We start from the raw sequence: 21,893 nt of genomic DNA, 5'->3' as shown, positions 1-21,893 counted from the left end.
AGGGGGATTTATGTTGAAAATGTATCGTAGAAACGGAATCATGGAACAATTGTCGTGTGATACGTGGAATTGAAAATGTGAGAGAATGGACACGACATATGCTATGGATGAAATGTGGAAATGAGAAAGTCTTAAGAAAGATGGAACGATCCTCCACCATCTAATATCGCTCTTTCGATTTGGGAAGCCAAAACTTCCTTGGTGGAATAATCTGGCATCTTGAGGTACTACATCGAGGTTAGGTTAGTATTCAACCTCACAAGGTAGAAACAAGTGTAAAGTGTATGATGCGACGACTCACTTGTGCACAAGTCATTACACTGGGCAAATAGTCATCTGCTTTAAAAGGTGGCTCGTGAGGCTTTCTAACTACCGTGAATGGTGGTGTTAAACCCTTAAATCCTCCGATTGGAAGTTTGGGAGCACCGGTGATACTGATAGGACACACAGGTCAACATCAAATGCGTAATGAAGACGAAAGCTTGAAGCTACTCACAATTGAAGGAATTGTCTTCTTTGCTCTTTATCATATCCAACCATCACTTCTAATAGATTTTGAACGGCTCGAGAGTCAAGGTTGTATCCGTGATCGGCTTTGAGGGATTGTTCGAGGGCTGAAAGATGCCCACATCAGCATTGATCATAATGATTCGGTGATCGCTTGACTCACTTTCTCTGGACCAATCTTCTTCCGCATTACCGAACAACAACCCTAGTTCATCGGGTGAAAAGATTCTCATGTCCTTGACTGCGAAGACCATCGAGAAACCTATTTCAGGCATATTTAGCTGTAGTAACGCGGTCGAAAGCCACGTTATAGCTTACCTTCTTGGAATGCTCGGACTTGTTTCTCTACTCCAACTCCCAGAGTCACTTCAAGGACTTTCTCGAGATACTCTTCCAGATTAGAATCATCTACATCGATATGTGATCCACCGGGAACGAGTTCGATGTTATATCCAGGCAAAGTGAAGTCGAGCGAGAGATCGGCCAATTTAGCGCCTCCGACTGTGAGAGCGGCGAGTTTGTTTCGTCTTGAAGAAGCAGGCTATGAATATGCCGTCAGCTTTTCCTTCCTACCAATGAGCGGCCAGCTCACGAGTTTCAGAGCCTCGATTTCCTTTCTAGCAAAGAGGTAACCTTGTAATCTCTCCAACGAGCGAGCGAGGGCAGTGTCCACAGCCTGACAGATCATCCTGGATCAGTTACACTATACCAACCCATCTCAAGAATTGAAAGAGCCTACCTTAAGGGTCGCAATCGATTTTTTGACAGGTTGACCCAAAATCAACTTCAAGAAAATTCGGTTAAGATTCACATCGATTATTCTTGTATCAAGTAAAGCTCGACCAGTGAATAAACCGAGAGTTTTATACCATGAGACTTTCGAGCTGCTAATGCGAAACATATCAGCCAAGTATACTGATGAGAGGATCTGTCACTCACTCGGATCCACTTGTTGCGGTGCTCAAGGGAGCAGGATAAAGGCCTTTCGGATGGAAGACGTAATTTCCTTCTTTACTCTCATCTTCATCTCTCCATATACCCAAGTTTCTCCTGGCAAACTCTTTACTTGCAAGAGAATAAAACTCCAAAGTTGGTCCTAGACCTGTACCGATCTCATCGAAATACTCGATTTCAAGTATACCAGTTGATGTTCCATATAACTCTAATACTTTGGCACAGGATTCTAATAGTTGTGATCGTGATATCCTGACCTTTTGCCGTACCAATCTAGCCAGGTGAGAGACATCATCCCGACGAGTGTTCCTTGAGTTACCGCCGCCTTGTTGAGATCTGGAAATAAGTCGGCCATAACCGAAAGCAGTCGACCGAAGGAAGTTGTAACGTGTGTCGAATGGGAATAGGAAGGAAAAGTGCTTTGGCAGTTCGACAGCCCATTCTGGCAAACAGTCACTATCGTTGAAAACGACGTCAGCTTCGCTCCTATCACACTGCTTGGAAGAGCAGCCTACCTCGCTATAATCATAGTCTCCTCTAATTGTCTAGTTAATTTGGCAGTCAACTTATTGTTGACGAACAGATTTTCATCAAGTAAGCCATCTGCAGTCCCCATGACATCCTTGCCTTCTACGGTGAGGTTATGTACGACTCGTAGAAGTCGAAGAATTTTGGATGTAGGGGTATCAGGCTCGAGACCCGCAGGAAATGTGCTGGTAACAGAAGCGGGAGAAGGAGCTTCGACCGGAGCATCTGGTAAAGGTCAGAGAGGATAGCGTCACGGGGCAGATAAGTAAGCTTACCTGTCTTGGCTGGACCTTCCACCTTTCTATATTTAATCGTCACTGGCATATGGTAAATTCCACCATAATCGACTGAATTGACGTTGAATGCAGTTCCTCGGTTTCTGTGCACAGCACCATAGAGAGTGTCGTCTAAAGACAGCTTGTTTCCATTGATATTGAATTCTAAATGCCAATCTGACGGCGCAGTCTTCACTGCTCCTGCGTAAGAGGATCCTCGGGGTGTACCTGAGCCACCGACTGAAGAACCAGTAGCAGCGCCAGTCGCAGGAAGGTGTTGCTGGGGAGTCGCGACGCGCGTACCGTCTGGAGTTTTTGCTTCGACTCGAGAGCCATCTGCTTAGGCCGTTAATTTGATCCTGCGATACGACCAGACAGAATTTGACTTACCAGCTGCAACAGACATATTGACAATCGTGTCTGCGGGTCTAGCCAATTCCTCCTCCAGTTCTTCTTCAAAGACCTAGAACGAAAGATAAGTGTGAGGATCGGGCATGAGATGTGCTTCAAGACTACTCACCTCATGATCGTAATCATCTTCCCCAGAATAGTCGTCTTCATCGAAGTCCATCCCCAAAGGCATAGCAGGTAAGATCGAAGGTCCAGCTGTTTCCGCTTCGACGGTAGGTGGAGGCGTTGATGTCACGGGTCCGAGAGCAGTAATGGAAGCGGAGGATTCACCGGTACCTTGTGCGCTAAGTCTTGCACTTCGTCTTCGTTGAGGTTTGGCAATAGATGCTTCTGCTTTGTCCCCATCTTCTGGTTTATCAGTTGTCTGGACATCGTCATCTGCCTTCTTCTCTGCCGTTGTCGGATTTCCGATTGTTGCGGTCCCAGTAGCAGTGAAGGGGGAACCAGCAGGTCCACCTATCGAACCTCCTGGGCCACTACCCGCAGCGAGAGCCGATAGCAGTCTCGATGTCGCGCTGCCACCACCTCCGGGCATACCAGCGGCATAAGCGGCGAACATTCTTGATAATCCGGACCCGTAATTTCCATCTGCAACTCGAGGCCGCAAGTAGTCGTGCAGAGCTTGCATGGATGCGATAGCTTGTATAGTGATGCTAAGCGTATTGACTTGTTTGGGTACATCTTCTCCTTCTTCAGCTTGTAGCTTGATGCGCATGGTCCGGCTTAGAGTAGATGCCGATGGTCTGGATGTGTCGGTGTTTCCGCCAAAAGCGATTTCAACATCGAAATTCTCGAGTCGACCCAAACTTTCGTGCAAACGCTTGACAAGCATAGTAAGAGGGGATGGGTTGGATAGAGAGGTGTCGGAGAAGACTTCGAAAAACATAGGTCTTCTATCAGATGATATGACTTCGCCATCTATGTCTACGAATTCAAGCAGACCGTCAACGAGGCCACTTTTGAGTAGCTCGAAGCTTGACAAGGCTTGATCGACATTAGAGAATCTTGACGCGATGTCTCGCAGGGTGTCGCGAAGTTCTGCTTCATTTGCGTTAGTACGACAAAGCTTTTGTACCATTACACTGATCTCATCGAGGACTTGAGATGCGGCTTGGTGATGATCACCACCGATTTCAAAGACTTTTTTCGCTTGTAGAACACGAGCTCGCACTATGTTGGAGTCACTGGGGTCCAGAAATGAGCCTGAAGATCGCTTAGGAATGGAAGGTCCGCTTGGATGCTCGGAGAGAAGTGATATGCCACCTGACAGGCCAGCCAAAGAGAGGAGTGGTTTGAGCTCGTCGGGAATCACACTTGTATCGTTGATTACACTAGTGGAAGGTTCAGCTGTGTTTTGATCCCCTTCCTCGGGTTCTTTCTTGACTAAAGCAGCCTCCCTAGCTGCTTTATCCTTCGCCATTTCCTGGTCAGCAAGAGCGTCGATCTCGAACACGACGCCTTCCCGGAGGAAAGAGGCTTGATATACTTCAGGAAGCTTAGTGGCCAAAAGTTCGACGAGTTGTAAGGCGTTTTGTACGAAACCTGCATTGTCTTTCGACGAAATGATCGCACAAAGGAAACTGGCCATGGGAACGGACTGCAAGTCATCAGTGAGGATGATGAAGTTATGTCATAAACTCACTTTAAGGGTAGTCCTGAGCTGATCTGGTTCAGCAAAAGCGATCGCTTTGACTAATCCCGTCAAAACCTTTGTTCGAACTCGAAGCACAACCGAAGCAGCATAGACATCGACTAGGACTGGTACAACAGCTTTTATGAATTTTCCAATGAGCTCAGGGTTAGATTTGAGGAGTTCTAGTCGTTGATCCATCTGGTTGTTCGTGTCTTTCACCGCGTTGAGAATAGCAGCTTCTCGATTCGAGGAGGATCCGGCCGTAGGCGTCGCGAAGTCACTGGGAAGAGGAGCATTGTTGCCAGACGGTGTGCTTGGACCAGTTGATGTACCAGAAACAGCTTCAGCAACTCTACTGCTTCGTCTAGGCGCGTTAGGCCGGTCCGATCGATCGGCTTTTCTTCCCTTCTTAATCCTTCCCAGGCTCTTTTCGGTATAGCCCTTGAGGTCAAACACACCATCGTGGGGGGTTGGAGGGAGAAGTTCACATATAAGAGCCAGAGCCTCCTCAACCTGATCCTTCGGTCGATGTGCCAGGTTTTGCAGGACGGCCATGTCGGCTATGCCTCCAGCGAGACCTTGACCACCGGATGAAGCACCCTGTTCATCCTCATCATGCGATGGAGGTAGAACACCAGTGAGGATCTGATAGATAGTACTGGTCATGCCAGCCTCGAGGAAAGCGAGCGAAACTTTGGCGGAACCTCGAGCAGACGTAGTGAGAGCTTTCAGAAGGTGTGTGTAAGTGGATGGTGAAACCAGAGGTGATCCACCGGAAGGCATGAGAAGAGCGTTGATGGCTGCTACGGTTGGAACTTCAAGCAGACCCTCCAGATGTTCGGCATTATGTCGATACGACTCGATGGTTCGCACAACAGCAAGAGTAGCTTGTTCGACCAGTCGCTGATCTCCAGATCCAAGTGTATCACGAAGAGTCGGGAAGACTTCTTTGATTCTGGCATAGTGTTCGTTTGATATATTCCGACAGCAATTTGCAGCTGCAGTTACCGCCGTTCTCTGCACATTTGTAGAGAAGAACGGAAGATAGTTGAGGAGAGCACCAAGACCACCTTCTCGAACTATAGCTGCGGGATACTCTGCTGAGATCTTCTCCAGAGTCTATGTTCTTCGTTAGTAACCTGTTCTTCTAGGCATGACAAATAGCGAACTCACGCTCAAAGTTTGTTCAGCCAGCTCGATATAGGTGATTTCTGCAAGTTTCGAACATAAAACAGGAACAGCGCCGAGATGAACTAGAGTATGCCCAGAACCTGGAAGTGCCTCCATCAAATGGGCGAGACATCTACAAGCGAGCAGTTGACATTCCATGTCATCTTCATCTCCGCCCATAGAAGGCATCATCCCGCCTGAGCTCATAGCAAGAGCTGCAGCGAGCTGAGCATCTTCGTCCATATCGTCTAAGCCCTGATCCTCGTCTCCACTATCTTGGTTGACGTCGATGTTGGGTTTGCCCTTGAGAATAGCGATGAACTCGGTAACGAAAGAGTTTGGAGAAAATGAACCACCGAGAGTATCTTCATTGCTGACCAAGAGCAACTCACTACATTCTCTCAATGCATTCAATCGAGTGGCAACCTTCTTCGATTGTAGATTACTCTTGAGTCTCTTGAAACGGTTCGAAAGACCAGACATCATGCCGCCAAAAGCACGGAATCCTCCGCCAAAAATGGCGGCGGCTGTAGCTTCATCAAGGTGTAAACCGGTCTCATTGGCAAGACGAGAGAGTCGATCGTAAGCGTTTCCACCTGAACCTGATCCCCCTCTGTTTCCTTCGGTAGCATTAACACCTTCCTCGTCATCGTCGTCGTCGTCTTCTTCGTCGTCGTCTTCATCGTCATGGTCAGAGCCTTCCATATTGTCATCTTCATCAGCGCCGGCACCTGACAGAGCCCCGCCGCGAAGAGATCCGCTCGGTTCGTCTATCCAAGCGGAGTCGTCTTCGTCCATGTGATCGTCGACAAGGTGTCTAGCAGCTACAATGACATGAGCAGTGGATCAAACAACCAGGAGGCCTTCAACTTACAGCTGTCGCCTTTTTTGCTCCTCTCACTGGGAGGTCCTGCGGTAGTTCGTTTTTGTTTAGAACTATATACGCAAGGAATATTCAGTCGTGTTCCCAGACGGTATGATTTTTCACTTACATCGCCTTCTTGGGCATTTTTTTAGCTGACTCCTTTCCTTTAGCTTGTGCCGCTTTAGCTTTTCCCTTCCCTTTTGAAGTGACGTCTAACGGAGAAGTTTCAATTTCTTCTTCGGACTTGTGTCTTAGATCGTATCGCGCACTGCCGGTAGAAGTAATCGACGCTCTCTTTGCACCTTTGATAGCGGATCTTCCGGATGATGTAAGGGGATCAAAGGTAATGGCGGGCGAGGGAGATCGTGTTGCTCGTTTCTTGCCCTTTCTATCGGAATGTGTGGGAGTTGCTGGTGCTTCCTTTGTGTTTAATGAGGAAGCAGGATTGGTCAACGAGGGTCGAGATCTGATCGTTTGGGTAGAGAGAGGACGTAGAAGGTGAATATGAGGAGGAAAGTGAAATATATATTGTCAGCCAGAATTTACGGAGACAGTGAATTCGCTGAATGACGGGATGTGAATGATTTATGATTCGATCATATGAGAGTGCCTCCTTTCATTGCCCTTCGACAACATCCACATCGAGTATGAGGTCGAATAAGCAGTGTGACTCATTTTTCTCTTTCTGAGTATATGTATTACAAGGGTTTAGCAGGATAGAACGAGACTCACTTCTTCGTGCTACTTCCCGCTATTGTGGATTCTTCTTCGATGTGAACCCTCTTCTTCCCCTTGTTGCTGGAGCTTGGACCGGGCAATTCTGCAGCTGAGGAAGCGGTATTACCACTGATTGATAATCTGGCTGATCGACGTGTGAGGTTTGGTGTAGTGCTGCTGTGTGATCCAATCCCTTGCTGTTCGTTCTCTGACTGTCGTCTCTGTCTTCCTCTAGTCGTACGAGGAGTATTTCGATCGTTTTCGGTATTTCCCAAGGAACTCTGTATTCCGCCAGTGGTCGGGATTACGTTTGTAGATAAGATATGCGGTTGAGATGTCGATCCAAGATGTTGTGTAGATGTGTATCCTTCGTCGTTCATTGAGAGAACTTAGGTGAGGATACGAAACGTTTTCTCCCACTTTGATACTATCGGTGGGATGAATGCGAAGAATGGGTTGGCACAGTAATTGATTGAATGATCGCTTTCAGTTGCGCTTGAATTATCGGTGTGAATACTTTATAAGCTCACTCGTGAAGAGCGCGATTTACTGAGTATAGCTCATGGGTGTAGGCGAGAGTGATAGCTGCTGATGAGGAGGGGGGAAGGGTCGAGACAGAGAGAGATGAAAGAGATGCAAAAGAGAGGGAGAAGGAAAGGTAGGAAAGGGGGATGATGAGATAGTCTGTGAGAGGAAAGGGGTGGAAGTTACGGATAACTCGCAAACGCACGAGCCTATATACATCCTTTATGGACACCACGTGGGAAACATATGGCCACACTTGGAAAGCGGACATGGAAGCAATTCTCCGGTAAAGGTGGAGGGGAGGTGTTCTTTTGACAGTCAACTGTGAAGAAATACTGATAATGTTATGAAATCAATCAATCAATCTCGACTCGACAGAACGATCTATCATATACATCATCGTGCAGAGATAGAGACATCAAGAAGCGACTCGTACTCTCGTCTGGCTGCCTGCGTGTGAAAGTCTCTTCTTAAGAGAATCAAATATGTCAACAGATAAACATCCAGAATCCATCCCTGCTCTTCTCACTTCCCTTCGAGATCTGCGGGATACCAATCCCAAAGCTGTCCGAGCAAACGTTCATATCTATCCAGCATCTTTATATGTCAACAATGGTGAATCAAGCAGCTCGACTTCTGGTTTTAGGGATAGGAAAATCACAAGTTGGAAAATGACTGAACACATGTATTTCAACGCTCAAAATCCGTTTCCAACTTTAGCAAGAGGTCTATTCACTGAACAAGTGGAGGAGGGAGATCCACTTCCATTGGAAATCAACAGCTCGGGAGATAAGTGTCAGAGACCAAACGATAGGATAATAGCTAGAGGTTATGATAAGTTCTTCAATGTTGATGAAGTAGAATGGACGAATGTATGTTTACCAATGCACCTCATCATTTTATGTGTTCAGTTTTAGCTAACTCGAACTGAATATAGTGGTCAGCAATGAAGATACACACCGAACCTCCCTATCACCTCACCTTGAAGTCCAATGGGTGTCTGATACTGATATCAGCTTTATCCCCTTCTCACTTGATCGTCGCTTCCAAACATTCTTTAGGAACAACTACCGAATCGCCGGAACAAGGTCTTACAGACGGGATCGCCCAAATATCTTTGCAGGATAAGATGAAACAAAAAGACGTGAAGAAGGAGATGAAGGCTGAGAAGGAGGAACACGATGAAGCAAAAGCACATGCTGCCGTAGGCAGAGAATGGGTCAAGAAAACCTTGGCCACACAGGGAAAAACTGAAGCTGAATTGGCGAAAAAGCTCTGGGATGGCAACATGACTGCTGTATTGGAAGTGAGCTTTTCAAGCCTGATGCGCGATAGTAACAAGCTCCCACTGATCACTTCGCCAAAAGTTATGCGACGACTCGTTCGAAGAACACGTCATTGCTACACCAGCACACTGGACCGGCCTGCATTTACACGGATTAAATCATAACACTCCTCATTTCTCTACTTCCTCTCCCACAGAAGTCAAGGCTTTTGCGGAAGAATTCGGTTTCATCCAAACTAAATACGTTGAGCTTCAAACTCTGGATGAAGTCAAAGCATTTACAGACGATGTCGCCAGAACTGGTTCATGGGAAGGAGATATGATCGAGGGCTTTGTCGTGCGATGTACAGTCAAGAAAACTTCACCAGAATTGAAAGAAGGTAAACCACCCTACAGACCCGGAGCACCTTTTTTCTTCAAAGTGAAATTCGACGAACCGTATTTACTCTATAGACAGTGGAGAGAAGTTACTAGGGTAATGCTTCCTTTAATAGATACATCGGAACCTCAAGATATAGCAGCTATATGGAAGAAAGTGCGTTCAAAAACCAAAAGACCTGAAATTGGGGTGTACGCAGAATGGGTCGGAACCATGATTAAAACGGAACCCAATCTGTTTGATAATTACGATAAAGGTGTAGTTAGGGTTAGGTCAAAGTTCCTGACGTGGATTGAAGGAGATGGTCAAAAAGCTTGGGATGATGCAAGAGCAGGGAAAAGTAAGAAAGTCTTAGGTCAAACGGAAAAGCAACAAAGTAAAGAGGGTCTGCCCAAAAAATGGTTGCTTGTACCTATAGCTGTTCCAGGTTGTGGTGAGTCAGCTTGGTGAAGACCAAAATACTATCCGGACCGTTTAGCTAAAGTTGTGAGATATAGGTAAAACACTTCTTGGAGTCGCTTTATCGAAATTGCTCGGAATAGGTCATACTCAAAGCGATGATGTGACCACCAAACGTACTGCTCCAACATTCATCAAGAACATCACTGCTCTCTTGCAAAAAGAAGATGTTGTTTACGCAGACAGGTGAGCTCTCCAAGTCATAAAAAGGAGTCTAGCTTAAGTACATCTTCTATTTCCAGAAACAACCATATTCCAAAACACTATGAAGAGCTTTCAGCAATCGCATCGTCAAAACCACTCCAAAAATACGATCTTCGTTTAATCGGGATAGTATGGGATATCTCCTCTCAACCATATCATCGACTCCTGCGAATCTGCTCTGAAAGAGTAGTATCTCGAGGAGATAATCATCAAACGTTACGACCCGATCCTACGGTTGACGCAGAGCACGAGGCTGTAGTCGGACAATTCCTGCGAAACTTCACTTCTCCCGATCCGTCGCTGTTCAAAGAATTCATCGATGTCCAAGTACTCGATTCTCCGAGAGGCGTACTGGGGAAGATTGTAGATGATTTAGTGAAGATCGTTGGAATACCAAAACCAAGTGGAGAAGACCTTGATAATGCATTAGACAGTGCAACTGAGTACAAGATAACGACCCCTTATCATGCTGTTGCTAAAGTTGGCAAACCAATCAGGTATTTCGGTTTAGCACCTGAGATCGATCTCTCAATCATGATGAAAGAGATCCTATCAACCTTACCAGAAGACGACAACACTCAATCAGCTAAATCGGTCTTAGAGGCAATAAAATCACAAGATCGAATCACATCAAAACCTCATGTGACCATCTCACACGAGAAGAATGTCTCTTTGGAGCATGAGGAAATGGCCGCAAACGGTGCTGGAGAGAAAGAGGGACCGCAGAAGAGACTATGGGAAACATGTAAGATATTAGCGGAAATGAAATATTCTACATTATGGAAATTTGATTTAACTCATTTGATCTGGGATCAAAGAGTAATGACTCTGGCTTTATCAAATCTGCGACCTCTACCAAACCCGAACGATAAACCCTCGACCATGGAAACAGAACGGGAAAATGATGCTCCTGATTTGGAGAGTGTTTTACCGGCTGATGTGAGAGAAGTATTGCATATTACAGTTGGAACTACATCTGAAGAAACTTCAGCCTACGAGTCTAGAAGTCTCATGAAGATCCTCAGAGAAACCGGGACTGATCAAGGCGAGAAAGATGAAGTCTTTGAAGGTGGAGGAAAAGTGAGATGGGTCAAGATAAATGACATAAAAGGCGAAGGACGGGTGAAAGGGATGTATTAGTGTTCATATTTTTCTGTTGATCGCTAGGGCGACAATATGAGGGGACACCAGGAGAACCAGGTGTATGTATATACCACGCATTATTGATTCGATACCTATATTTTCATGTAATATGTCTACATTCAAATATGCTAAAAACGGGACCTCTTCGTTCGGTGTCAGTTTATAAGCGGATATAACCGTTTTTCGGTGAATATGACGTGACATGAATGAATGAACCGCCGGTTGAGATGATCTTATTAACAGTGGACAAATATAACATTCCTTGCTTCCCATATCGCATATACTTGTGACACCATTGCATAAATAAAGGATATCCAAGATGAGATTCCCAGCCATCAGTAAAGTAGCTCTGGCCAGACGATCATTGCATACCTCTAGCATCGCTAGAGTACCATTATTGATCACCCCTGAACAATATCAAGATCTACCAAAGGTAAGTCAACGTGTCACATTCCCCTCTGTTCAGCTAAAAGCGTGCTGCATGAATCGGGTTAATCGCTTGATCATGGCAGAATACAACCCTCCCACTGGATGTATCATGGCATATGCCAAATTCAACTCGATCAGCTTTGAGCGAATACCTCTCCGGACCAAGAATACCAAAGGCCAAACGATTCGATTTGGACGAGGTTGCAGAACTGGAAGTGGACAAGAACCCTTTAAGTCTGACTCACATGTTACCTACTCCAGAGAGGTTTGTTGAAGAAGTCCGTGAGTGACTCTGTGGTTGAATCCATCAATGCATAAGCTTATCCTTGAATAATTAGGTAAACTCGGTATAAGGAATGATGATCATATAATTTTGTACGATACAATCGGTATCTTTTCAAGCCCAAGAGCTTTATATACCTTCAAAGGTAAGTCAATCTGTCCAAAATCCACCCATACGCCCGTAAGCTGATTTTTGCTCTTATGACCGCAGCCTTTGGGCATGAGAATGTATCTGTGCTAGATGGTGGTTTACCAAGATGGATCGAAGAAGGATACGAAGTGGAAACTGGAGAAGTTAAACCAACACTGCATGAAAGTCAATACAGAGCGCCTAAAGGTCTGAAAGAGGACTGGGTTAGGTGTAAGTGATTGAACATTGTTCCGCCATCTCAAGTCTTCGAAACCCCTCCTGTAAGAACCATACCATCGACAACTGATGCCTTGAAGTCAAACATTACTGAGCACGAGGCTGACAATGATCCTCCTTTGTATGTAGCCTACGAACAGATAGTTGCCAATTCAGAGAAACCTTTAAGCGATACTGCGTCTGACGTGGTATTGGATCATCGACCCAGACCAAGGTTTACAGGAGAAGCTCCTGAACCCAGACCTGGATTATCATCTGGGCATATACCAAACTCACTTTCATTACCTTTCCCCTCATATCTTCAAGGAGCAAACGATAAATTCCCTTATTCATCTTTCAAATCAATTGAAGAACTGAAAAAAGTATTTGAGGATGCCGTAGGTGGAAAAGAAGAACTAGATAAATTGATAGTCAATCAGAGGACAACCGTATTCACTTGTGGAAGTGGAATGACAGCTGCCATAGGTTGGTTAGCTAATGAATTGATAAAAGAGAAACAAGGTAAAGGACTGAAAACTGCTTTGTATGATGAGGTGAGTTATGCATATTACCATTTGCTGGTGCAATCTACAAAGCAAAAGATTATGAGCGGGATGCTGATCTCTTCTCTCCTTGATTGTTAGTCGTGGACAGGTTATGCTCTGAGGCAGGAAAGCAAGATCGTCAAGGGGAACAAATGAAGAAAATTAACTTAGTGTCAATCATGCATTGTAGGAAGATATGAGGTCAAGCAGAAAGAAAAAGCGTCCGGCGTCCAGTAGGTGTCAAACCTTATCCCGTATGAACGGGGTTTCTACTTCCTGCCAATTCATTTGCAACGAGACTCTGACCACAGATAAGGAAAATGACCCCCTTGCGACTCAACGCGGGTCACGTTTTAGCTGACTTGAGCTATATGCTCAAAAACTTCTCTTCTGTTGATTGAACGTGTGTAATCAAACACAGGGTCCAAGTCTTGTGGTACTATCTGAAAGCATCATTGAGGAGTAATGTTAATTATACTACTGACACCGACCGAAGCATAAAGGATCTACGGGTACATATAATGATGGCGCCCCTCCTGACACGATAGCGATACTCGAATAGTTTTGAACCTTTGATATCTCTTTGATTTCGTTTTTGGGTAGAAAGGGAAGTCTCCTTTAAAAGGAGGATAAAATGAAATGGTATATAACTAGCACGGATTTGGGAATGAGACGTCAATTCCGACCAGATTGTACACAGCACGTTGTATATACGTATAATAACAAAACAGCCGTCAATCATACTGGAACATAGTCGAATCGGACTTCTCTGAAATATGTCACATTAACATGTCTCCAAAGTACATACTTATCAGCTGTAGGTATTTGTAATTAGGCGAAAAGAGCATATTTTCTCTGATCGCTGAGTCTCTTGTAGTACTCGCCTGGCTCACTGCTGCCACTATCGGTTTGGCGACTCCGATCGTCAACAGTAATACAACAAACAATACTTGAACAAGAGGGATTACGCATCTTTATGGCCTTTACGAGGTCCCGCAAATAAGGATATCAAGCTAGGTCGGTAAACTCCTACATATGAATTTGAGCACAAGCTTTCTGTTATTTTAAATCTGACTTGTCTGGTACTGACACGTACACTTACAGCTAAACGACTTGGAGGTGATTGGTTCACCGCAGCCGCAGCAGCAATAGTAAATTTGAATCCAAATACAATGCAGCATCTGGTCTCAAATATGCATGGACCAAGTCGAAAAAGGGATACGACCCTATCTGCAGATTTTAATCTTTTTGATCTTACCAAAGGAGAATGGGTCAAGGGACCTAACAACTTTGATGCGGATATGCCTGCTGATTACTCCATGTCAGGAGAAGATTGGTGAGTTCCTACTTGGGCTGTTCCGTAATTGAGATCACAGAATAATATTACGATCACTTATAGGTGGATGGCTGGGTTCGAAGTCGCTGCACTGAAGCTGGACGATAATGAGTGTATCACAGATAAATCATTCGGAAGAAATGCACTCCAGCAGATGGGCTTAGAATGTTCACAGGAAAGGAAACACATTGCAATTCGGTGACAGACACAGACAATATCTGTGGGTCCACAGCCTACATCCGAAGACCTCTTTATGTTCTGGGATTGCTATGAATAAACAGCTAAGGGCAGGAGATATCGAAACAGGGAGTATAATCGAGAATGCAAAGAAAAGTCCACTTTGCATTCTGACCAAACATAAACTTCAAGATGGAGGTAGTGATCTTAGTAAAGAATCGCGGTACGCTGTCACCAAAATTGAGGATGAAACATCCTCGCATGCAAAGTAAGTTACATTTGTATTTTGTTCATCCATCGAAATGATTATCTTTACGTTTCAGGTGTCTGACTTTGATAGTAAAAAAAAGCTAAACGGTTTGCTTTCGGCAAATGAACACTATCGGGTTGTATTCTCCTAAGAAAGGTGAATCATTCAAGGTCACGAAAGCTAATCTTGTGAAAAATATCCAATCTTACGCTGAGATCGTTGATCATTCAATGTTATGAGCTCATCTCCATAGACCACTTTATCATACTCAGATAGTGATCAGAAAACAGTGATTAGATACTGCCCGTATGACAGAGCCAAACGGTCTTATATCTATGCATCTTAATAGATGGTCAAAGTTCTGTTCTTTTCTACGGTCGTAGGGCATGATGAAGCCAGTTGGACATCGATCCCTTAACCGTATTGATGGGATTCCAGTGTAGCTTGGCAGCTATCATATTCGCTTGGCTGCATTGGTCTCAATAGTGACCCTTTCAACCGAAAGGTCGGATACTTCTGCCATGTACCTGTGTGTTGGATTTTGATGGCTGTGATAGTATAAAGGGGAGTCTCAGTGATGACTCGTTCGATGATAAGTTTACCAAAGGATTCGCGGCTGCCGGCTTGGACATGTTCACTGGTGTAGACACAGCCTTAACGGATGCCCAATAAAGATGGTGTCGGTTACGAATATACCATGTGTAAGTTGTTTAAACAAGGTGTTGCAACATTGTAAGAGTACGAATATAAGCGAGTGTACAAACAGGTATCTGACACTAAGAAATCGTTATTCATATAGGGCAGGAATACATCGATGGAAAGGATGATCCATGTTGTATTATCACTCATTCAGATCCAAGTCACGACATCTTGGCTCGGAATACATGGTATGGTGTGATCGTAAGCAAGGGTGATGGACGCGAAAATGGCGAGTGAGTATTTCAGTCATCAGTCATGCTACTTGAAATCCATTCATCATCAAACCGAATCTATGTGTAAAATATTTGACAGTTCGCTAATATGATTTCGATTCAATTCCCGGTACAGAACCAAGCTTGGCATTCGATAAATTCGTCGAGGATATCGTTCGATATGCTAAATCAGAATGTGTTCTTCCGAAGGAGGATGATAACCCACGCGAGAGAGATTCTGATGGCAATTATAAATCACCAAGAGCCTGAATGGAACAAATATGGCTTGTATGTAGCCCAATGCATGGAGTGTGCACTTCTACTCGAGATTTGAGGGGATACTCACCTCCCTTGTTATTGTATTGTATCGTGTATCTTGAATGGTCGTGATATGCATCGAATGTATTTGATGTCGCCGTCTTTTCAGACAGTGCGCTTGAAGTATCTCAAGATCACTGCCCAACAGGATACCTTTGCCGCCAAATCAATACCTCGTGATCCTCACCACCTTAAACGACGATGAAGACATCAGTACATGGTCACCACCATTTTGTAGCAATAGTATCTGGCGGAAAAGGGTCAATTGGCTTGCCAAAGATAAATGCTCGTGGAAGCTTCATCCCCCATGCTGAGTTATGAATGGAAAACAGATAGCCAAGGTAACAGACAAAGAGGTTGTAGTCAGTTGCATGTTAAACATTAGATATCCGAAACAAGATAGACATGTTAGGTAATACGACAATGACAAGACCAAGATCTGATCCATTTACTCGGCAACAGGGAGGTCTTCCTTGGTGCAATCCCTAAGATGTCACGAATTATCATGTCAGTCGTAATTACACAATAAATGTAAAAAGGGGACTTACTTGGCAATGTGACCGGTCTCTTGACATTTGTAACATTTCTTAGAAGCGAGGATGGCAGCTTCGTCTCTAGGAGCAAGACAATCTCTAGCAAGGTGATTTTCACCGTTGCATCGGCTATTGAGCAGTTCAGCGCATTTTCAGGTGGTATCTGTGAACGGGAGCCACACAGCATATCAGCTAGAGATTAGAGTCACTCACTAGCACTTGACAGGGGTACCGTCTGGGTTAGAAGGAGGGGGTCTGGGTCGACCACCGAAACCACCGTTGAATCCTCCTCGTCCTCTGAATCCACCACCGATTCCACCAGGAGCTTGACATTCCCTAGCAATGTGACCTGAAGATGACAAATGAGCAGAATCAGCATTATATCTCGATGCTGTATGTAAAGGCAAACGATGTAATATCTGGCGGGATTGGCGATACGGAGACCACACTCACCACCTCGACCACATTTGAAGCATTTTTGACCGGGACCACCAAAGTTGTTTCTCATGGAAGGACAGTCCGATTTGACGTGACCTACGTAAATACAGATCAGCGAATCCTCAAGACGAAGCTGCAAGGGAAAGGTTCCGGAGTGTGCCAAAGCGATACTCACCGACACCACCACAAGCGTAACATTGTTTACCATCAGTGGATCTGGGTTGAGGACAGGCAGTAGACTCATGTCCGGGTTCTCTAAACACCAGTCATCGATATAAGCGTCTCGTAAATATCTCATTGCGAGATCACTTGGACCTACCTGCAGTTGTAACAGAGTCTTCCCGGAGCTTGACAGTTCTCGGCGATGTGACCAACTGTATCAAGGAATTACGATTAGATAATGTTCCGACGACAACATTGTGACGATATATTGACATACGGTTTCCACACCTAAAAATTGAAGTCACATTTAGTATAAAAGCACTTGAGAGATAAGAGAGTTTCAATTTGAGAGATAAAGCAAAGCTCACTTAAAACAACCTTGTCTTGAACCTGGGATGGAAGCAGCTCCACCTCGTTGACCGCTTCATCAAACCAAAATACGAATCAGTATAAATATCATGCATAGAGAATAATGTATTTGTAACATACAACATGATGACCCTTTTTATCACAAAAAGAAGACTATCAGCAACGAATTCACTTTGTGATGATTTCTCATGACAACTCGACTCACTTTTTGGGGGGTATTGAAACAGAGAAATCTACACTAAAACAACTAAAACAAAATCTCCTCCTCGATCTTCTTCCCTTTGCTTCTTTTACGAAGTTGTGAAAAGAGTGTTGATATAATAAAGAGAGTCTTTGAATGAAAAGAGAAAGAAAGGGAGAAAGCTTCAAGGGAATTTGGACCAATAGGGGGAAAAGTGTGCAAAGTAATTCGCATAATCGGTTATCTCCCTGTCTCCCATATGATTGGGGTAAAAACGCAGTATCACACATCCCATCTCATCTTTGACAAGGTGGATTTAGTCCACATCACATATGTAGCATTCCGCAAGTACACGTGATCATCGCATGATCAAAGGGCCCCGCCTTTGGTCACTAAAAAGGATGTCTTCAAAAGCAATCGGGATGAAGGATGTTCAATGCTTAGTTCAAGGACAACAATGCATACGGTCTAAGCGGGTAGTATCTTTCCTTTATCGGCTTGACTCCTTAATTGATCGCAATGATCGCTGTTCTCTTCATTCAGGACTACAAGAGAGATTATAGGGGAGGGAGGGAGGCAATCGAGAAGCGGATTATGTGGGTTTATTCCTCAAGTTGGACAGTGACCTAGACTACCCAGACAAAGGGGTTCTAAGCTGGCTCAAAGGTCTTTGCTTTGTTGAAAGGAGCTCACTGGTCAACTGGATAATACCTTTCAGTATACGCCCAATGTAATCACATCCCCTGATCCGGTCGGAATGACAACTGTATTACTGACAAATGGCCTGAACACCGCATTCTACTGAAGTCAATACTTTATCAACGTATCGACCAAAGTCACCTCCTTTCTTCTTTTCCCCCTCTTCTTCACAACTTTCATCACCATTACACAATCCTTTCTGAATTAAAAGACGACCACTCGATACACTCCTTCATTTTACTTATAACAAAACTCGGTACTGAAAACACCTCATCAGCTATACATATTACACATTAACAGACATAGACATAGATTGAAACCCACAATGAAATTCTTCGCTACTGCCATTTCTACCGTCGCCTTGATTGGTGCTGTTTTAGCTCAACAAGCTAATGATATCACGATCGCTACACCTGTAAGTGCATCTTTCTTATCTTACCCCTTCTTCGTTACTTGACGCGTTGTTGTGACAAGAGACGTAACTGATGATTACATCTTTTTCACGCTGCTCTCGCTTTTTCAATTGGGCTTCCCATGTGTAATCATGAAACCATTTTTCTGCTCGAATGATATCGATCCTGGCATTTATAGCCTTCGTTAACCCAATGTGGTGAGTCCTTTTCGGCTATATTATTCGGATGTGACTGATGCCGTATTTATGATAGAACCTGTCCTACTCTCGTGGTCTGGAGGTGTTGGTCCTTATATCCTGTAAGCGAGATTACTTATTTGTCTTCTGTACACAGGACGAGAGCTTGCAACAGACTTGTCCTGTTCCGCTCCCTGATACGACTTCTTGGCTAATTCAACGTTCATATCATCCTTTCACTTGACCTTCAATCCTACGATTATCTCTTTCGAAACCCTAATTCTCCATGAAATAGTACCGCTATTCCCGGTGGTCAACCATCTGCAGCTGCGTTAGCTACGATTTCTGCATCGGAAGCAGGTAACAGTGTAACGTGGAAAGTCAACGTAGCCGCTGGCACTGAAGTAACTGTTAAAGTGACTGATTCAAGAGGTATCAACCAATACACTTCACCCGTACAAATTCTACCTGGTTCAGACAGCTGTCTAGGTGCTGCCTCAGGTGGTTCTACATCAAACTCTTCTACTCCTTCTTCTGCCGCTGCTGGTGGTGTAGCTTCCTCTGCAGCTTCAGCTGCTTCTTCAGCAGTTTCCGCTGCTTCTTCAGGAGCCTCATCAGCTGCTTCAGCTGCTACTTCTGCAGCTGGTATCAAGACTACCACTACCCAAACCGCTCCTACCTCGTGAGCCATCCCTTCATCTCGGTATAACACCTGTCTGTCATTGATCATCGCTGACGCTAATGGATTTGATTTAGTACTGTAACTGGATCAGGATCCGCTTCAGCCGCTTCTGGTACTTCCAAAGCTTCTACGTGAGTCTCCACAACACATCGTTCTCGCGATGACAACTCTAGAAGACTGATACCCGTTGATGATTCGACAGTCCCGCCTCATCTGGATCAGCTTCCGGTTCCGCTCCTGCATCGGCTTCATCCACTGGAGCTTCATCCGGCGCTCTAAAAAATGGAATCATCGCTGCTCCAGCTATCATCATCGCTGCTCTCGGTGCATTCGTTGCTCTTTTCTAAGATGGACGAAACGTTGGAGCCGTTGGCCCTTATCCCTCTCTCTCTTCTTTTCTCGCTCAATGAATCCCCGCATAGACTTCATAATTATCAGCTTAGTTTTTCATACCATGTTTGAAGGACAATACATTTCATACGTTTCTTAACTCCTCCCAATTGTGTATGCAATTTCTCCCGTTTATTCATTTGCCCCGACAGCAAGACGGATCCGTATACTCATTATCTATGCGAACTCCCTTGGGAAACGTTGTCTCTGGATAATTGGATACTAAAGAACGATGCAGATACTGCTACTCCGATACGTGACAGAGTATAAGTCGATGATATCTTATACATCTCTTATGCGATACATATTCTATCAGTAACCCTCTTCACCCCACCCTCTCACGGAGAAGATGATCATACACCATATTCCTCCATTAGAGCCTTCTTCCTCACCTCCAAAAGGACATTCTCCATCTCCTGCTTACTTGGTAATGTTGGGAATTGAAGTGAAAGAGGATCCAAACCTGGTATATAAGATTGTAGTAACTGAGTTTGAGCAGATTTCATAGCGTCATCTATTGATTGAATAGGTTGAGGTGTTATACCATTCGTGGTTGTCGTTTTTGTTTTCTTTGATTTGTCTCCATCATCTTCTCCCTCATCTGCTTCGATTACATCATTACCGTTGTCAGTCGCCGATAGTGCTTGATCTGTCGTTTCCGCCTTTCGTTTACTTGAACTAATTGCCTCAGTCGTCGAAGTAGATCCAGATGTGGTAGTTGCTGATGTTGAAGGAACAGGATATGTCGGGATTCCATCAGACGAAGAATCGAGTAATTTGGCTGAAGATAAAGCTGCTGCTTCCCATTCTATTGATTTAACGCGACGCGGTCAGCGTGTGTCCGTCTTCGTAAAAGCCATCACGACTCTCCAGGGGTTGAGATGATCCGACATGAAGAGGAATGTCAAACTCACCCTGCTTGGACAGTTCTTCTTCCTCTTGAACCAATTTAGGATCCATCTCATCTTCATCACCATAGTAAGATGGTCCTTGATGTCTGAACATTTGGAATGAGGCATTCCTTGCTGATTCTTCAGTTGCTTGTGAAGCTGAGAAAAAAAACATTCCAAGAAGTAAGCTTGGCACGCCTGGTGTGTTTGCAGAAAAGGAGGAATGAAAAACATACCCCCTCGATCGAATAGCTCTTTGACACCTGGTAATTCTTTCGCTCTACCAAAATACCTATATGTGGAAAAGGAATATAAGCCCGAACGCATTTGTACCAAATGTAAAGATTGAGACTAGATAGGAAATCACTCACTTGTATCCTCTTGTTCCTGGAACTTCTCTACCTTGATCATCAGTCATGGCTACGTTTCCTCTTTTGTAATTCGCTCCTCCAAGATTAACGATTTGAGTTTCCCAATGTCTTTTCTCTCGGAAAAGGGAGTTGATCTCATCGTTCAAATCTCGAATTTCGTAATCCGTCAAAGAGACTGCGAAACCAAGTATATATATCAGCAAATACATCTGGTTCATCTAGTATACGTAGAATGAAATCTTGACATTAAAAGGTCAATTAGGAATTCTTCTCAAATATTCCCTCTCAAGCCAATCTCCATTATTCTCGAGAATACTCATTTTCTTTGAAAAGGGTCAAGAGAGCACTCACCATCCTGTATCTTGCCTACTTTCCTATTGATATCCCTCATGATATCACCTCTCCATCTCTCACATTCTCTCAAGCTGGATACACTACTTGCCATCCTGGGTCTCCTATCTCCCTTGACCCTATTTCCCATTCCCATCTCTACAGCTTGTTGTTCACGGAATCGATATAGCATCGATTGTGCTTTTTCCTGATTACGTGCCATTTTATCTCTATCTCCAACTCGATGATGTTCAAGCCAGCCGAGGGAATTAAAGAATGGAAATGTATGGAAATCAAAAGCCAATGAAGAGAACTAAAGTTGAACATGGATTACCAAGTCAACTTGAGCGGTGAACGAGCGAAGAACGAGTATTCAGAGTTTGGCGCAATCTTACGTAATGCATGGATTCTGAACAGATACACCCGTTGAACAATGCCATTCTATCACTTTGTAATTATCTACATCTGCTCATTTGCACATCCAACGAGACTCAATAGCGTGCAAAAATCAGAGGTACATAAGACACTGAATGCAAATGCATGAAATTTGATGAAAATATGGACACAATATTACTCGATCTCCATTCTGTTTTGGCTGCCTCCCCTCTAT

At 44.4% G+C, this 21,893-nt stretch overlaps 7 protein-coding genes across 7 annotated transcripts; 4 read left to right on the top strand and 3 right to left on the bottom strand.

The window, feature by feature from the left end:
• Positions 1–131: 131 nt before the first annotated feature.
• Positions 132–7,440, bottom strand: IL334_004859 (uncharacterized protein; the record flags this gene model as incomplete). Its single annotated transcript, XM_062936574.1, has 17 exons — positions 132–227; positions 302–434; positions 497–614; positions 671–769; positions 826–1,048; positions 1,100–1,183; positions 1,247–1,391; positions 1,447–1,917; positions 1,977–2,214; positions 2,265–2,600; positions 2,655–2,727; positions 2,785–4,272; positions 4,318–5,427; positions 5,482–6,302; positions 6,353–6,414; positions 6,471–6,809; positions 7,076–7,440. The coding sequence occupies 17 exons, from the start codon at positions 7,438–7,440 to the stop codon at positions 132–134; spliced, it is 6,201 nt and encodes a 2,066-aa protein (XP_062792625.1).
• Positions 7,441–8,070: 630 nt separating this feature from the next.
• IL334_004858 (uncharacterized protein) lies at positions 8,071–11,052 on the top strand (the record flags this gene model as incomplete). Its single annotated transcript, XM_062936573.1, has 6 exons — positions 8,071–8,457; positions 8,523–8,673; positions 8,773–8,891; positions 8,953–9,682; positions 9,747–9,894; positions 9,951–11,052. The coding sequence occupies 6 exons, from the start codon at positions 8,071–8,073 to the stop codon at positions 11,050–11,052; spliced, it is 2,637 nt and encodes an 878-aa protein (XP_062792624.1).
• A 322-nt stretch (positions 11,053–11,374) lies between these two features.
• On the top strand, positions 11,375–12,813 carry IL334_004857 (uncharacterized protein; the record flags this gene model as incomplete). The annotated part of the gene is made up of 6 exons (XM_062936572.1): positions 11,375–11,488; positions 11,568–11,766; positions 11,823–11,912; positions 11,978–12,127; positions 12,263–12,666; positions 12,757–12,813. 6 exons carry the CDS (start codon positions 11,375–11,377, stop codon positions 12,811–12,813), a joined length of 1,014 nt encoding a protein of 337 aa, XP_062792623.1.
• A 1,016-nt stretch (positions 12,814–13,829) lies between these two features.
• On the top strand, positions 13,830–14,195 carry IL334_004856 (uncharacterized protein; the record flags this gene model as incomplete). The annotated part of the gene is made up of 2 exons (XM_062936571.1): positions 13,830–13,993; positions 14,057–14,195. 2 exons carry the CDS (start codon positions 13,830–13,832, stop codon positions 14,193–14,195), a joined length of 303 nt encoding a protein of 100 aa, XP_062792622.1.
• Positions 14,196–16,097: 1,902 nt separating this feature from the next.
• Positions 16,098–17,276, bottom strand: IL334_004855 (uncharacterized protein; the record flags this gene model as incomplete). The annotated part of the gene is made up of 9 exons (XM_062936570.1): positions 16,098–16,134; positions 16,198–16,311; positions 16,396–16,531; positions 16,636–16,716; positions 16,796–16,875; positions 16,940–16,994; positions 17,060–17,070; positions 17,151–17,204; positions 17,272–17,276. The coding sequence occupies 9 exons, from the start codon at positions 17,274–17,276 to the stop codon at positions 16,098–16,100; spliced, it is 573 nt and encodes a 190-aa protein (XP_062792621.1).
• Positions 17,277–18,356: 1,080 nt separating this feature from the next.
• IL334_004854 (uncharacterized protein) lies at positions 18,357–19,649 on the top strand (the record flags this gene model as incomplete). The annotated part of the gene is made up of 6 exons (XM_062936569.1): positions 18,357–18,446; positions 18,623–18,641; positions 18,697–18,742; positions 18,916–19,302; positions 19,377–19,433; positions 19,505–19,649. The coding sequence occupies 6 exons, from the start codon at positions 18,357–18,359 to the stop codon at positions 19,647–19,649; spliced, it is 744 nt and encodes a 247-aa protein (XP_062792620.1).
• Positions 19,650–20,045: 396 nt separating this feature from the next.
• IL334_004853 (uncharacterized protein) lies at positions 20,046–21,506 on the bottom strand (the record flags this gene model as incomplete). The annotated part of the gene is made up of 5 exons (XM_062936568.1): positions 20,046–20,500; positions 20,607–20,741; positions 20,819–20,874; positions 20,954–21,128; positions 21,305–21,506. The coding sequence occupies 5 exons, from the start codon at positions 21,504–21,506 to the stop codon at positions 20,046–20,048; spliced, it is 1,023 nt and encodes a 340-aa protein (XP_062792619.1).
• Between the last annotated feature and the right edge of the window lie 387 nt (positions 21,507–21,893).

Source organism: Kwoniella shivajii, chromosome 6 (genome assembly GCF_035658355.1).
Source record: "Kwoniella shivajii chromosome 6, complete sequence".
NCBI classification, from domain to species: domain Eukaryota; kingdom Fungi; phylum Basidiomycota; class Tremellomycetes; order Tremellales; family Cryptococcaceae; genus Kwoniella; species Kwoniella shivajii.
The sequence above is the reverse complement of the archived record's forward strand: the minus strand, read 5'-3'. Positions and strand labels throughout refer to the sequence as shown.